Raw genomic sequence first — 14,617 nt, 5'->3', positions numbered from 1 at the left:
AGTATGGCTATAGGTGAAAAAATACTTCTTGTTTTAATATTTTTTTGATGTTTAGATTAGAAACAAGACACAAATACTTTTTTGAAGTGTAGATAATAATGTAGTGGTGTAAAAAGTACAATATTTGTCTGTCAAATGTAGTGAAGTTAAAGTCAAAGTTTCACTAAACAAATAATATTCAAGTAAAGTACAGATACTCCAAAAGTGAATTTAAGTACAGTACTCAAGTAAATGTGCATAGTTACTGTAAACCTCTGCACTGCAAAAAATGCTTTCCTTACTCAGTATTTTTGTCTTGTTTCTAGTCCAAACAAAAATTCTTAAAACAAGAAGTATTTACTAGACAAGCAAAAGTAATTGTCCTGTTTTGGGGAAAATATCTCCAAATGAAGAGAGTTTTTGCTTAAAATAAGATAAATAATCTGCCAATGGGGTGAGAAAAATAATCTCAATTCAAACAGAAAACAAGATTATTTTATTTTTCTCACCCCATTGGCAGATTATTTATCTTATTTTTAACTCTTAATTTTGATTTATTTTTTCCCGAAACAAGACAATAATTTGTACTTGTCTAGTAAATGTTTCTTAATGTAAGAAATTTTAGATATTTAGACCAGAAACAAGACAAAAAATGCTAAGTAAGAAAAGCATTTTTTTTTTTGCAGTTTGGCAACAGAAGACACACCTGTAGAAGTAGAAGCAGGTATGTGTGTGACATATGGATGATGGTGGAAGCGTGGAGGATTATCGTTGATGTCTGCCACCACCACAGACACTGTGGCAGAGCTGGAAAGCGGAGTAGGTTGACCCCCATCTGATGCCACAACCAGCAGCTGATAACTCGCCCGCGACTCGCGATCCAACAGGGAACTGGTGATAATCAAGCCTGTGGACGGGTTAATGGAGAACTGACCGTCCCCACCACTGAGACTGTAACTGTAAAACACAAACACAACAGATTCAATACATGCATGGAGAGCAAACCATGTTACTTGCTAACTACACAAATCAAAATATTTCAACCAGTTCTTTCTGGCTCTCTAATCTGATTGGCTGAGAGTCATGTGATATACTCCCAGTAATATCACTCGCTCCGTTTTACACTCCGCTAACAACATTTCTCACAGAGCGCGTCATGGTGGACTAGCAAACCTCCATAGTTTTACAATTACTACTGTAATTGTGTCATGGAGTGTATTTTTAAAGGGTTTTATCACAGCCAGAAATGTAAATTGTGTGATTAATTCCTCCTGTGGTTGGCCAGCCGTCAGACCTCCGCTCATCTTCACACACAGATGAAGATATTAGTGTTGAAATCCGATGGCTCAGAAAGGCCTTCATTGACACCAATGTCATTTCCTCTCTCAAGACCCATAAAGGCACTAAAGACGTCGTTACAAAGCCCATCTCACTACAGCGGCTCTACAATCATTGATGAAGAGGCCAGAATAGAGTTAGTGCGCAAAAAACACTAAATAACGACTTATATAGTGATGGCCGATTTCAGAACAAAGCTTCGAACCGTTATGAGTCAGTGAATCGGCTCATGATTCGAACCGTTATGAGTCAGTGAATCGGTTCATGATTCAGAACTGCTAAAATCACAAAACTTTGGCTTAATTGTGAGTTATTTGTCCCCAAAACAAGACAATTATTTTGCTTGTCTAGTAAATACTTCTTGTTTTAAGAATTGTTTGATATTTTGACTAGAAACAAGCAAAAATACTAAGTAAGAAAAGCATTTTTTGCAGTGTGAAATGACTCGATGATGGTGAGATCAGATCTCCATGTGGATCAGATGTTGTCAGACTCATTCTGCACACACAAATCTCACTGCAATCATGGATTATTACAATAAATGGCAAAATAAATGTTTCAAAATGTAAACTAATATCACCTACTGACTCACTATTGCAAAATATAGATATAACTGGCTTAAAACATTTTTGGGAGGTGAAAATACTAACGTGCCTAAGACTTTTGGACAGTACTGTACTTGGAGAATAAAGTTCTGAAGTCTTGCTTTAAGGAATTTGCATTGGGGCAGAAGCGGACAAAGTACAGAGAGAAACATATTCAATAAAATGTATCCTTTTTGTAGCTCAAATGGTCGCTTGAAATGCCAAGGCCATGGGTTTGATTCTCAGGGAAAGAAAGCACTGATAAAATGTGTAATTTGAATGCATGTAAATCACCTTGGATAAAAGTATCTGCTAAATGCATAATAAGAGCAATATCACACTCGTAGCCACGCAATAAGGCTGTAGCTATATCAGATTAGGCTGTAGTTAATCATAGCAAGCTGATATACAGCCTTATTACTAGATTCTGATTGGTCAATCGCTCATTCCAGCGGTACGTTATTTCCAGATAACACCCGCTCATCCGGGTACTACGAGTTATCTTGACCGGTTCTACTTCTGTGCTTAACGCTGGCGCCATCTTGTGGCTTAAACAGCCGTGAGTTACAATGGAAGACTTCAAGGCAGGTTTCCTTTATAACGTTTTAAATATGGATATTTTTCTGACACAAACGCATCGATTGGAATCGTCTCAGGTTACGTATGTAACCCTAGTTCCCTGAGGGAACGAGACGCTGCGTCGAAACGCTGTGAGAACGCCTCTGCGTTAATGCGTCGTGAAGCGCCTGTAGAACCATTCCATCGGAAAAAAAGATCGATCGTCGGCGTGATGACGTCATCGACCGGAAGCTATAAAACGTCCGTGAAAACAAACAGGAACTAACTTCTGATAAAGCCTGAAGTAAGTGATCACGGACACGCCGGGAGTATGGCAGAGCGACGCAGCGTCTCGTTCCCTCAGGGAACTAGGGTTACATACGTAACCTGAGACGTTCCCTTTCGGGGAACTCGAGCTGCGTCGAAACGCTGTGAGAACGCTTATACCCACATCGCCATAGGACCAAGTGTCTCGTATGTGTGAAACCGAAGCGCACACGGTTACGAGAGAACCTGTGCCCCTACTGTAGATGCCAGGTCTAGCTCGTAGAACCTGACGAAGGTAGAAGGAGACGACCATCCGGCCGCGTTACATATATCATGGAGGGAAGCCCCCGACAAAAGTGCTTTAGAAGCAGCCATACCCCTGGTAGAATGTGCCCGGACAGCCAAAGGAGATGGCTGCCCGGCAGCTTCATAAGCAAGTGAAATGGCCTCGGCCACCCACTTGCTCATCCTCTGCTTGGATACAGGAGCCCCCTTCTTAGGGGGTCCGAAGCAAACAAACAATTGTTCAGTTTTTCTCCACAGGGCAGCTCTGTGGACATAAGTATCCAGTGCCCTCACCGGACACAGCAGATTTAATCTTTCCTGGTCTGACGTCAAGAATGGAGGAGGACAGAAGGCTTGTAGAGTGATGGGGCCCCGTGGGCTCGTAGGAACCTTGGGGACATAACCCGGCCTGGGATGCAGAAATGCTTTCACCATCCCAGGCGCGAACTCTAGACATGAGGGCCCTACTGACAGGGACTGAATATCTCCTATCCTTTTAAGAGATGAAATGGCCAAAAGGAAGATAGTTTTCAGGGTGAGGAACTTATCCGAAACCTCCTCCAAAGGTTCGAACGGAGGTCCGGACAAGCCCCTCAAAACAATGGCCAAGTCCCATGCCGGGACCCTCGAGTGCATAACTGGCCTCAACCTTAATGTGCCACGAAGGAAGCGTGTAATTAGAGGGTGTCTTCCCAAAGACACTCCACTGCAAGGGACGTGGACAGCGCCCAAGGCCGCCACGTACACCTTAAGTGTGGAGGGGGTCAACCCTGCAGAGAACCTTTCCTGCAGGAACTCCAGCACTGTACCAACCGGGCAGTTAACTGGATCCCACTGGCGTTCTCTGCACCAAGCTGAGAAAAGTCTCCATTTCAAAGCGTACAGCTTCCTCGTGGACGGAGCTCTGGAGTGTAGGATGGTCTCTACGACCTCGGCCGAGAGACCCTCCTCTATGAGCCTAGCCCCCTCAGAGGCCAGGCCCACAGTTTCCACATCTCCGGGCGTGGGTGCAGGAATCTCCCGCCCGCCTGAGAGAGTAGATCCCTCCTGGTCGGAATCTCCATCGGAGAGCCTTCCAGGAGAGATATCAGGTCCGAAAACCATACTCGGGTCGGCCAGTTCGGGGCCACTAGGAGTACCTGGGCCCCGTCCCGGCGTACCCTCTCCAGAACTCCTGGAAGCAGAACAATCGGGGGGAAGGCGTACAGAGGCAGCCTCGGCCACTCCTGTACCATGGCATCCAGCCCCAGCGGAGCCGGATGGGTCAGAGAAAACCACCGCGGGCAGTGAGAGTTCTCTGCCGAAGCGAACAGGTCTATCTCTGCTTTCCCATAAACCTTCCATAGGAGCTCCACCACCTCTGGGTGGAGTCTCCATTCCCCGGGCCTCGGCCCCTGTCTCGACAGGTTGTCTGCTTCCTGGTTTAGGGCCCCCGGGATATATACTGCCTTGATTGACAGCAATTTCCCTTGGGCCCACAGGAGGATCCGATGTGCCAATTTGTCCAACGGACGAGACCTCAGACCCCCCTGGTGATTTATATAGGCCACCACGGACGTGTTGTCTGTTCTGACTAGTACGTGGTGGCCCCTGAGGTCGGGCAGGAACTGTTTCAATGCAAGAAACACTGCGAGCATCTCCAGCCGATTTATGTGCCAGTGCCGCTGATGTTCCTGCCATAGACCCTGGGATGAGCGACCACTCATGGTCGCCCCCCAGCCCGTGAGGGAGGCGTCTGTCGTTAGCGTTACGCGACGAACATGAGCCCCCAACACGGGACCCTGAGATAAAAACCCCGGGTTTTTCCACATGACCAGAGCACGTAGGCATCGCCGCGTGACTTTGATCGTGCGGAGCGGATTTCCCCTCGGGGAGAACCCTTGTGTTTTGAGCCACCACTGCAGTGGCCTCATGTACAGTAGGCCAAGAGGTATCACGTTGGACGCTGCTGCCATGAGACCTAACAGTTTCTGGAACTGTTTCACAGTGACGGCTCGGCCTAGCTTCTGTTCTTTGGCGGCTGCCAGGATCGACGCTATGCGTGTTGGCGATAATTGCGCCCGCATAATTATCGAGTCCCAGTTCACACCTAGAAAAGTGGTTCTCTGAGCCGGAGAAAGCACACTCTTCTTGGCGTTCAGCCTCAACCCCAGCTTCGACATATGGGCGAGAACAGCATCTCGATGCTGAACCGCCATCTGCTCTGTATTCGCTAGAATCAGCCAGTCGTCGATGTAGTTCAGTATGCGGATGCCCTGAAGACGCAGCGGCGCCAGAGCTGCATCCACACACTTGGTGAACGTGCGGGGTGACAGTGCTAGACCGAAGGGAAGTACACGATATTGGTATGCCTCTCCCCCGAAGGCAAACCTCAGGAACTTCCTGTGATGTGGAAGGATGGAGACATGAAAATACGCATCTTTGAGGTCTATGGTGACAAACCAATCCTCCGATCTGACCTGCGCTACAATCTGTCTGAGTGTAAGCATCTTGAATTTGAGCTTGGCCACCGAGCGATTCAATAGCCGCAGATCTAATATCGGGCGTAAGCCCCCATCCTTCTTCGGCACGATGAAGTAACGGCTGTAAAAGCCAGACTCCCTGCTGGGAGGGGAAACCCTCTCTATAGCCCCTTTTTGCAGGAGTGTCTCTACTTCCTGTGCCATTACCAGAGCCTGCTCCGGGCCCACCACTGTAGGTAGGACACCGCAGAAAGGAGGTGGCCGACTTCTGAATTGAATGGCATACCCCTTTTCTACTATCTGCAGGACCCAATGAGATATATTTGATAGACGTTTCCATTCGTCTAGAAAATCTACTAAGGGAACCAGCCTCTCGAGGCTGGCCTCTGGTGTTCTTCGAGCAACAAATGCAGTGCCCTGAAGCGGCGGACCGGCAGGGAACGACTGACTTGACTGCTCGGGGACCCCCCGAAGGGGGTGCGGACCACCCTCGGGTGGCCCGCGGAGACCGACTGCGCCCCGGCATTGCGGCGGGGTTGGCAGCGCGGCCCCCCGAGGGTGCCGCAGGGAAACGGGTACCGTAGGCAGGGGTAGACACCGTTTCCCTACGGGGGGAACCACCCTCAGCGTCCTGACGCTTCTGGCGTCAGGAACGCTTCGACGAGGCCTTCTTGGCGATCAGGACTGTCCGCAGATCAGCCCTGCCCCTCGAAGGCCTCGTCTGAGAGCGCCGCCCCTGGTCCCCGCGCTGAGGGGGAGCCCGAGCGGCGACGCTCTGCTTTTGTTGTGCCCTGTGAGCTGAGCTCGTACTCGGCTTGGGCTGCCTGATGTCAGCGGCAGCCCCAGGGACCTGGACTCGGAGAGGGAGAAACTGCTTCAGCGCCGCAGCTTGTTTCTTTGACTCCTGGAACCTCTCGGTGACAGTGTGTACTGCGTCACCGAAGAGGCCACCAGGAGACAGCGGCGCGTCGAGCAGAAAGCTCTTCTCCCTCTCTTTGATTTCGGTGGGGTTGAGCCATAAATGTCTCTCCGTAGCCACCAATGCTGCCATCGAGCGGCCAACACATCTGGCCGTCTCTTTGGTGGCCCGGAGAGTTAGATCGGCTGCTGTTCTAAGCTCATTTATGACGTCACCCCCCACTTCATCGCGTCCATCTAGATCCCTGAGCAGGTCAGCCTGATAAGCCTGCATAATTGCCATGGTGTGAAGGCATGCAGCAGCCTGACCTGCCGCCGAGTACGCTTTGCCCACCAGTGCCGACGTTGTTTTCAATGGTCTGGTGGGCAAAGTCGGGGCCTTTAGGGACGATGCCGAGGAAGGCGAGAGATGGCTCGCAAGCGTCTCTTCTACCTTTGGCATCGCCCCATAACCGTAGTGCTTCAGCCCCATGATGTTACTATAGACCGTAGTCTGAGGGCTGAACACACGGTATGATGCCGGTCTCCTCCATGATGTTGCCACCTCGGTGTGCAAATCATGGAAGAATGGCAGGCCCCGCCGCTGAGGCTCTGAAGCGCGAGCGGGCAGGAATCTTTCGTCTAATTTACTAGAACGTCTCTTTCCTGCCTCAGATCTTTCTACGGGCCAGTCAATATTTAATCTGGCCACGGCTCGCGTTAGAACCTCAACGAGCTCATCACTCGCAGGAGACTGAAGTGGCGAATCTTCAGTCGCGATGCTCTCAACGTCCACCTCCTCGGAGCTGGATAGTTGGAGCACCGGCGGCTCTCTCGGGGGGGAAGAAACCGCAATGCGTGCTTCCAAGCCCCGAGAAGAACCGCTGGATGGAGCGGGTGAGGGCAGAGATAAGGCAGCGCCCGTCTCAAACCCCTCCGCAACATCCAATTGTGAACCCCACGACTGCAGCCTCCGCTCTGCCTCGGCAGCAGCGGGACCAGAGCCGCGGGGAACACGAGCCGAGGCACCCTCCTCGAAGAGTGCCCGGCGGGAGCGCAGCGTTCTCAGTGGCATACGCTCACAGTGCTCGCAAGCAGCCCCCTCGAGGGCTGCCTGGGCATGCTGCGCTCCCAAGCAGGCAACACAAAGAGAGTGTGTATCCCCACTCGTGATGTAGCGTGGGCAGGGATGAACACACCTCTTAAAGTTACTGCTTTCGCTCGCCATTTCTCTATCTATTTTATTTTCTCTTTTTTGTAAAATATATGGAATATTTAACAAAGGGTGGAAAAACTCTTTCAATAGACAGACAAAAACACCAAATAGACAGACAGGTTCACACAGATCGCTTACTGAAGGCACAGAAGCTAGTTCCTGTTTGTTTTCACGGACGTTTTATAGCTTCCGGTCGATGACGTCATCACGCCGACGATCGATCTTTTTTTCCGATGGAATGGTTCTACAGGCGCTTCACGACGCATTAACGCAGAGGCGTTCTCACAGCGTTTCGACGCAGCTCGAGTTCCCCGAAAGGGAACAGAAGGCTCTATTAACCCATCGGAGTCGTGTGGAGCACGTTATTTGACGGACAGCTGCATTTTTTATGGGCTTCAAACACAACTACTGCTGGGATTAACGTTAGCCTGGACTTTTTAAATATAACTGATTGTATTTGTCTGACAGAAGAATGTCATAAACACCTATAATGACCTGAGGGTGAGTAAATCATAGGCTTGGTTTCATCTTTGGGTGAACTAACCCTTTCAGCATTCATTCTCAACATTTAGCAGCGATAGATAACGGCTTATAGCAGGTTGGAGCTGTTTTTCTTTGCGGAAGCTTTGCAGAAGAGCTAATAAAATATTTAATCTCAAGACAATATTTAGTGTGTAATTTATTTGAGACTAGTAACCGTGTAATAAGCGGGATAATGTCCACCCAGCCGGTTGTTATCGCAGAATAAACCCCTTCAGAGTGATGCTCCGCTTCGCCTCGGGGTCCTGATCACTCTGGAGGGGTTTATTCTGAGATAACAACCGGCTGGTGGACATTAGCCCTTACATATCGCATGGCTACGAGTGTGATACTGCATTTATACAACAGTTCAACGGCACAAAGGAGTAAATAAATTAGAAACAACAAAGAAGTGTCTTTAAAAACTTGTTGTGCAGAACTTCTTCCTTCCGCCACAAATCTCAGTTTAACACACAAGCCCAAACCTCCATTACTAATTTAGAAACGCCACTTTAGAACGAGTTTATTTTTCCCCTTAACCCAAATCGATTTTCTCTGGAATGAGTAATAAATTAAAGAGTTAGTTCAGCCAAAAATGTAAATTTGACGATATCTACAAATTCTTACATTAAGAAACATTTTTCTCACCCCATTGGCAGATTATTTATCTTATTTTAAGCAAAAACTCTCTTCATTTTGAGTTATTTTTCCCCAAACAAGACAATAATTTGTGCTTGTCTAGTAAATACTTCTTGTTTTGAGAATTTTTAGATGTTTGGACTAGAAACAAGACAAAAATACTGAGGAAGAAAAGCATTTTTTGCAGTGCAGGTGCCTGGAAGATTAATTGGTTATTCATCTTTTTGTTTCTTTCATAACTCCCGCCGCATGTTCTCTCAGCTAAGCCCTCATGAACCCGCACTGATCAGGAACACCACATTTGAGTCGATCTCACGCTGTTTTGAGGTTCATTTTCGGGGCCTTTGACACAAACTGGTTCTGACAGTAACATGCACACATGGCAGCTTCACTGCGCACTTGTGTCAGTGAGACGCGGATTCCACAAATTACAGAACAAAGTGTGAAAAACAACCCTAGCGAGAAGAAAACAACATCATCCAGTCACGCATCGGCCTCATCACGCAAGTTCATGAGCGACACATGATCGGCGAGAGCTGGGATTTTGCATTGATGGATCTGTGAAGTATTAGGAACTGAAGTCCTGTTTCCACCGACTGGACTCTGATCTGTCTGTCACACTTCATTATCATCCTCATTAGCACATTTTTTGGGAAAGTGGAGCACGTTGAGCCCACATGAGCTCACGCAGAGGCGCTTCAGAGATATATGACCGACTGCTAGCGTTGTAAGGGAATGAGTGTGTGTGTGTGTGACGTGGCTAAAAGTTTTGGGGACACCCAATCATATCCATAGTTTTCACGTATCGTCACACGCTCAAAGGAACACACTGCAAAAAAATGCTCTTCTTCCTCAGTATTTTTGTCTTGTTTCTAGTCCAAACATCTAAAAAATTCTTAAAATAAGAAGTATTTACTAGACAAGCAAAAGTAATTGTCTTGTTTTGGGGAAAATAACTCAAAATGAAGAGAGTTTTTGCTTAAAATAAGATAAATAATCTGCCAATGGGGTGAGAAAAATAATCTTGTTTTCTGTTTGAATTAAGATTATTTTTCTCACCCCATTGGCAGATTATTTATCTTATTTTAAGCAAAAACTCTCTTCATTTTGAGTTATTTTTCCCAAAACAAGACAATAATTTTTAGATATTTTGACTAGAAATGTCTGTTTATTATTAAAGGTCCCGTTTTTCGCGTGTTTTCGAAGCTTTGATTATGTTTACAGTGTGCAATATAACATGAGTTCATGTTTCACGTGTAAAAACACAGTATTTTTCACACAGTTGTCTTATCTGTACAGCGCTGTTTCCTCTGTCCTACAAACGGCCTGATGATTTCCTTGTTCTATGAAGTCCCTCCTTCAGAAACGCGTAACGAGTTCTGATTGGGCCAGCGCTTCCCGTGCTGTGATTGGACAGCAGCTTAGCGCACTTTGCCCGGAAAGGTCCCGCCTCTTACCATAACGGGGAGATGCAAGCGCTGAATGCGCGCTCTTCTCCACGCGGGAGAGCAACGAGACCACGCCCCCTATTTTGTGTGTTCTTGTGGGTGGAGCTTTAGTCAACAAACGGTTCTAGTGACGTCATCACATCTAAGCATATTTGTTTAAAGTAGGCTTTAATACTTTAAACTACGTTAAAATAATGTTATTAACCAGTATTTTTTCTAATCAAACCGTTTTCTGAACAGTAATGTTTAATGAGGAACGAAAAAACGGAAACGCTAAAATAGCGATTCTGCTTGGAGTGAAGAGTTTGATCTTTTTTTCCGATTTTAAGCCCTGATAGAGACTATTTGAAGATTGTAAAAATGCTAAAAGTAGAAACCAAAGTGTGTGTTACCTGATCACTCCATTGAGTCCGACGTCTGAGTCTGAGCTGTTGAGCAACAGGACGTCCGTTCCAGTCGGAGCATCTTCAGGGATGGTCGTGTGGAAAGACATTGAGCTGAATGATGGGATATTATCATTCACATCACCGACCAGCACCATCACAGTACCAGAACCGCTTAGAGATGGTGATCCTACAAACAGAGAAAAACATGTTAATGTTAAACATGAATAACACTGATGGTCTCTTCATCACGGCTCCTGTTAGTGGGTGGGATATATTAGGCAGCAAGTGAACATTTAGTCCTCAGAGTTGATGTGTGTGAAGCAGGAGAAATGGGCAAGCGTAAGGATTTGAGCGAGTTTGGCCAGATTGTGACGGCTAGACGACTGGGTCAGAGCATCTCCAAAACTGCAGCTCTTGTGGGCTGTTCCCGGTCTGCAGTGGTCAGTATCTATCAAAAGTGCTCCAAGGAAGGACCAGTGGAGAACCGGCCAGAGGGTCATGGGCGGCCAAGGCTCATTGATGCACGTGGGGAGCGAAGGCTAGACCTTTCATGGAAACGGTATTCTGGTGGCTGTGGCTCTTCCAGCAGGATAATGCTCCTGACACAAAGCACAAATGCTTCAGGAATGGTTTGAGGAGCACAACAACCAGTTTGAGGCGTCGACTCGGCCTCCAGATTCCCCAGATCTCAATCCAATCGAGCATCTGTGGGATGAGCTGAACAAAAAATTCTGATCCACGGAGGCCCCGCCTCACAATATACAGGACTTAAAGGATCTGCTGCTAACATCTTGGTGCTAGATACCACAGCACACCTTTAGGGGTCCAGTGGAGTCCATGCCTCGACGGGTCAGAAAAAGGCGGACCAACACAATATTAGGAAGGTAGTCATAATGTTATGTCTGAATGGTGTGTGTGTGTGTGCGTGCGTGTGTGTGTGTGTGTGTGTGTGTGTGTGTGTGTGTGTGTGTGTGTGTGTGTGTGTGTGTGTGTGTGTGTGTGTGTGTGTGTGTGTGTGTGTGCGTGTGTGTGTGTGTTTGTGTGTGTGTTGCACATAGTCTTCTATGACTTAATTTCAGAATCCAAAATTAACACTCATCAAGTGCCAAGTGTGAAAAATGTAAATTAAAGTATTTAAATCAGTGTTGGTTGTTTGGTAACTTTTAGAAACTGCAACATTTCACGCCAAGGAAAGATTTAAATAAATAAAGAAATAAATGCACTTTATACATTAACTGCAAAAAATGCTCTTCTTATTTAGTATTTCTTTCTCGTTTACAGTCCAAAATCTAAAACGTCTTAAATCAAGATGCATTTACTAGATCAGTAAAATGAAATAGGATATTTTTTCTTGTTTTCTGGGTAAAATAATCTAAATTAAGTGAGTTTTTTTTTTTCATTAGGGTGAGAAAAATAATTTCCGTTTGAACTCAAGAAATAAGATTATTTTTCTCACCCCATTGGCAGATCATTTTGCCTGTTTAAAGCACAAACTCTCTTCACTTTGATTGTATTTTCAACAAAACAAGAACAAATATCTTATGTCGTTTCACTGATCTAGTAAATGCATCTTGATTTAAGAATTGTTAGATATTTAGACTGGAAACAAGACACAATGACTGAGTAAGAAGAGCATTTTTTGCGGTGTTAAAGCAGAGTTGTGTCTGTTAAGTAAAGCTTTGAGAGCAGATCTGAATCTCTGGCTTTTGGCAGGTGTGACCGGCTGAGTTTAGACCCAGATTAACTCATTAAACACAGATGGTTTGATATTCGAGCAGCGCAGATTAACGTCTCAATCCGAAACATCTCCGCTCAGATCCCGAGCTGAAGTGTGTGCCATCTGTCTGCACTGAAAAACGCTCTTCTAACTCAGTATTTGTGTCTTGTTTTCTAGGTTTAAGGCTCCCGCAGATTGAAATAATCCACCTCTAAAAGTACGATCGTTGACTTCATTTAATATGTTTAAAAAAAATGTTTATTCTGTTGTTTCAAAACTTGTTGTAATTGTTTTTGATGACATGAGTATTCTTATTAATATTTGACAACAATTATTTTTTTGCTTCTTTTGGCTAATTGTGTGGTGGTGTGTCTGTTGATTTGGATTAGATGACTGTTGTTATTGTTTTGTTTTGTGTTTTGTTATTTAATTTATTATTAATAACACATTATTTAATATTTAATGTAGTATTATTTATGCATTGTTTGTGTGTTAGGACCCCCTTGGAAATGAGATGATGCATCTCAAGGGGTTTATCCTTAAAGAATAAAATGTGTTACAAAATATCTAAAGATTCTTACATTAAGAAACATTCAAGCATTCAAGTCTTGTTTTGGGGAGAAATAACTCAAAATGAAGAGAGTTTTTGCTTAAAATAAGATAAATAATCTTGTTTTCTGTTTGAATTAAGATTATTTTTCTCACCCCATTGGCAGATTATTTATCTTATTTTAAGCAAAAACTCTCTTCATTTTGAGTTATTTTCCCCAAAACAAGACAATTACTTTTGCTTGTCTAGTAAATACTTCTTGTTTTTTAGATTTTTAGATGTTAGGACTAGAGACAAGACAACAGATAGTTTAGTTTAATTACGGTTATAACTTATGTTGTCATTGTTTTGACATGCGATTGCATTTGTGTTTGTGTGTACTGCATCAATAAATGTGAAAGACGGACGACAGCGACTCCCAAATGTGTTCGACTACAACAACTCGACAAATCTAATCAGTTGATTGTAAACTCGTTCCCTCAATTCAATTGAGTAATGGAGTCTCTCAAAACTTGTATATTTAAGTTCCCTTAACTTGGTGCTCACGTTCACTGTACTTAAAATGTTAAGTTCACCAAACTGTACACCAGAAGTTCAGGACACCACGCTGGGTACAACCAATCAAAACTTCAGCATGCATTGCGGCATGAATAAATCATGCATCTGAATTGTGACTTACTCTTTGCTTTTACTTTTGCTCTTTTGTTCAGATGTTTTTGTAGCTTGTTTTACAGTCAGAGTTGATCTGTTTATCAGATTTTTTTTTTTTTTTTTTGATTGTCACCATTGTAGAAATTCATACACGGATTCATGATGTCTGTGTATGTCTAACTAATGCCGTAGATTTAAACATTTTGTGCACAAGAGTAAAGAATCTCATGGCTACTTTTATAAATATTTAAAACTTTGACAACCAGAGCATTATACTCTGCATGATATCAGGGATTCTGCCAATACAATAAAAAATTATAATAAAATTAATAACATCACTTGGTGATATTTTCTCTTGACTCTTTGTTCCTTCACAAATGTGTCTCGCAAGCTCAACAGCAGCCAGAAAACTACTAATATTACACAGTCAAGAGCCCAACTAAAGCAAACACTGATCTCCATCATGGTGACTTCCAACAAAACTATTATTTTCATTAAAACAGAAATACAGTCAATCTGGTTAGATATGAGTGAGCTCACATATTATTGTTATGTTTAGTAACTTACAATTGTTTTCTTATCGAATTTAAGATTGCACACAATAAAAAGTCTCCATCTTAATTTGAATCAGCAACAGAAAAGGACCGCCTTTTGTAAATGTCCTCCAATCAGTGAATTAGTTCTCTTGTTGCCAGGCAGAACTCGTGGCACGGCCAATCACATCAAAGCAAGACGAGTGAGCTTCATGATTAATTATGATTTTGAGTTCATACAACTTGAAATCTTAAGTTGATGTATTTTGTAGGTTAATAAGTTATACTAACTTATATTTTTGAGACTAAACTAGTAATATTTAGTCAAGATTACTTGATTTGTTTAAGTAAAGACAGCATTATGGTTTACAATAATGCCTTTACAAGATAAAAAAAAACGAGATTATTTTTCTCACCCCATTGGCAGATTATTTATCTTATTTTAAGCAAAAACTCTCTTCATTTTGAGTTATTTTCCCCCAAAACTAGACAATTACTTTTGCTTGTCTAGTAAATACTTCTTGTTTTAAGAATTGTCAGATGTTTGGACTAGAAACAAGACAAAAATACTGAGAAAGAAAAGCATTT

At 44.3% G+C, this 14,617-nt stretch overlaps 1 protein-coding gene across 1 annotated transcript in view; it reads right to left on the bottom strand.

The window, feature by feature from the left end:
• Positions 1–14,617, bottom strand: part of fat4 (FAT atypical cadherin 4) — a 116,067-nt gene that overhangs the window by 37,776 nt on the left and 63,674 nt on the right. The window contains exons 6-7 of the mRNA XM_067456378.1: positions 10,585–10,765; positions 686–936 (exon numbers count right to left, since the gene is read on the bottom strand). Coding sequence (XP_067312479.1) covers positions 686–936; positions 10,585–10,765 — 432 coding nt within the window. The remainder of the gene's footprint in view (positions 1–685; positions 937–10,584; positions 10,766–14,617) is intronic.

Source organism: Pseudorasbora parva, chromosome 11, assembly GCF_024679245.1.
Source record: "Pseudorasbora parva isolate DD20220531a chromosome 11, ASM2467924v1, whole genome shotgun sequence".
Lineage (NCBI taxonomy): Eukaryota > Metazoa > Chordata > Actinopteri > Cypriniformes > Gobionidae > Pseudorasbora > Pseudorasbora parva.
This window is presented reverse-complemented; position numbering and strand designations above follow the sequence as displayed.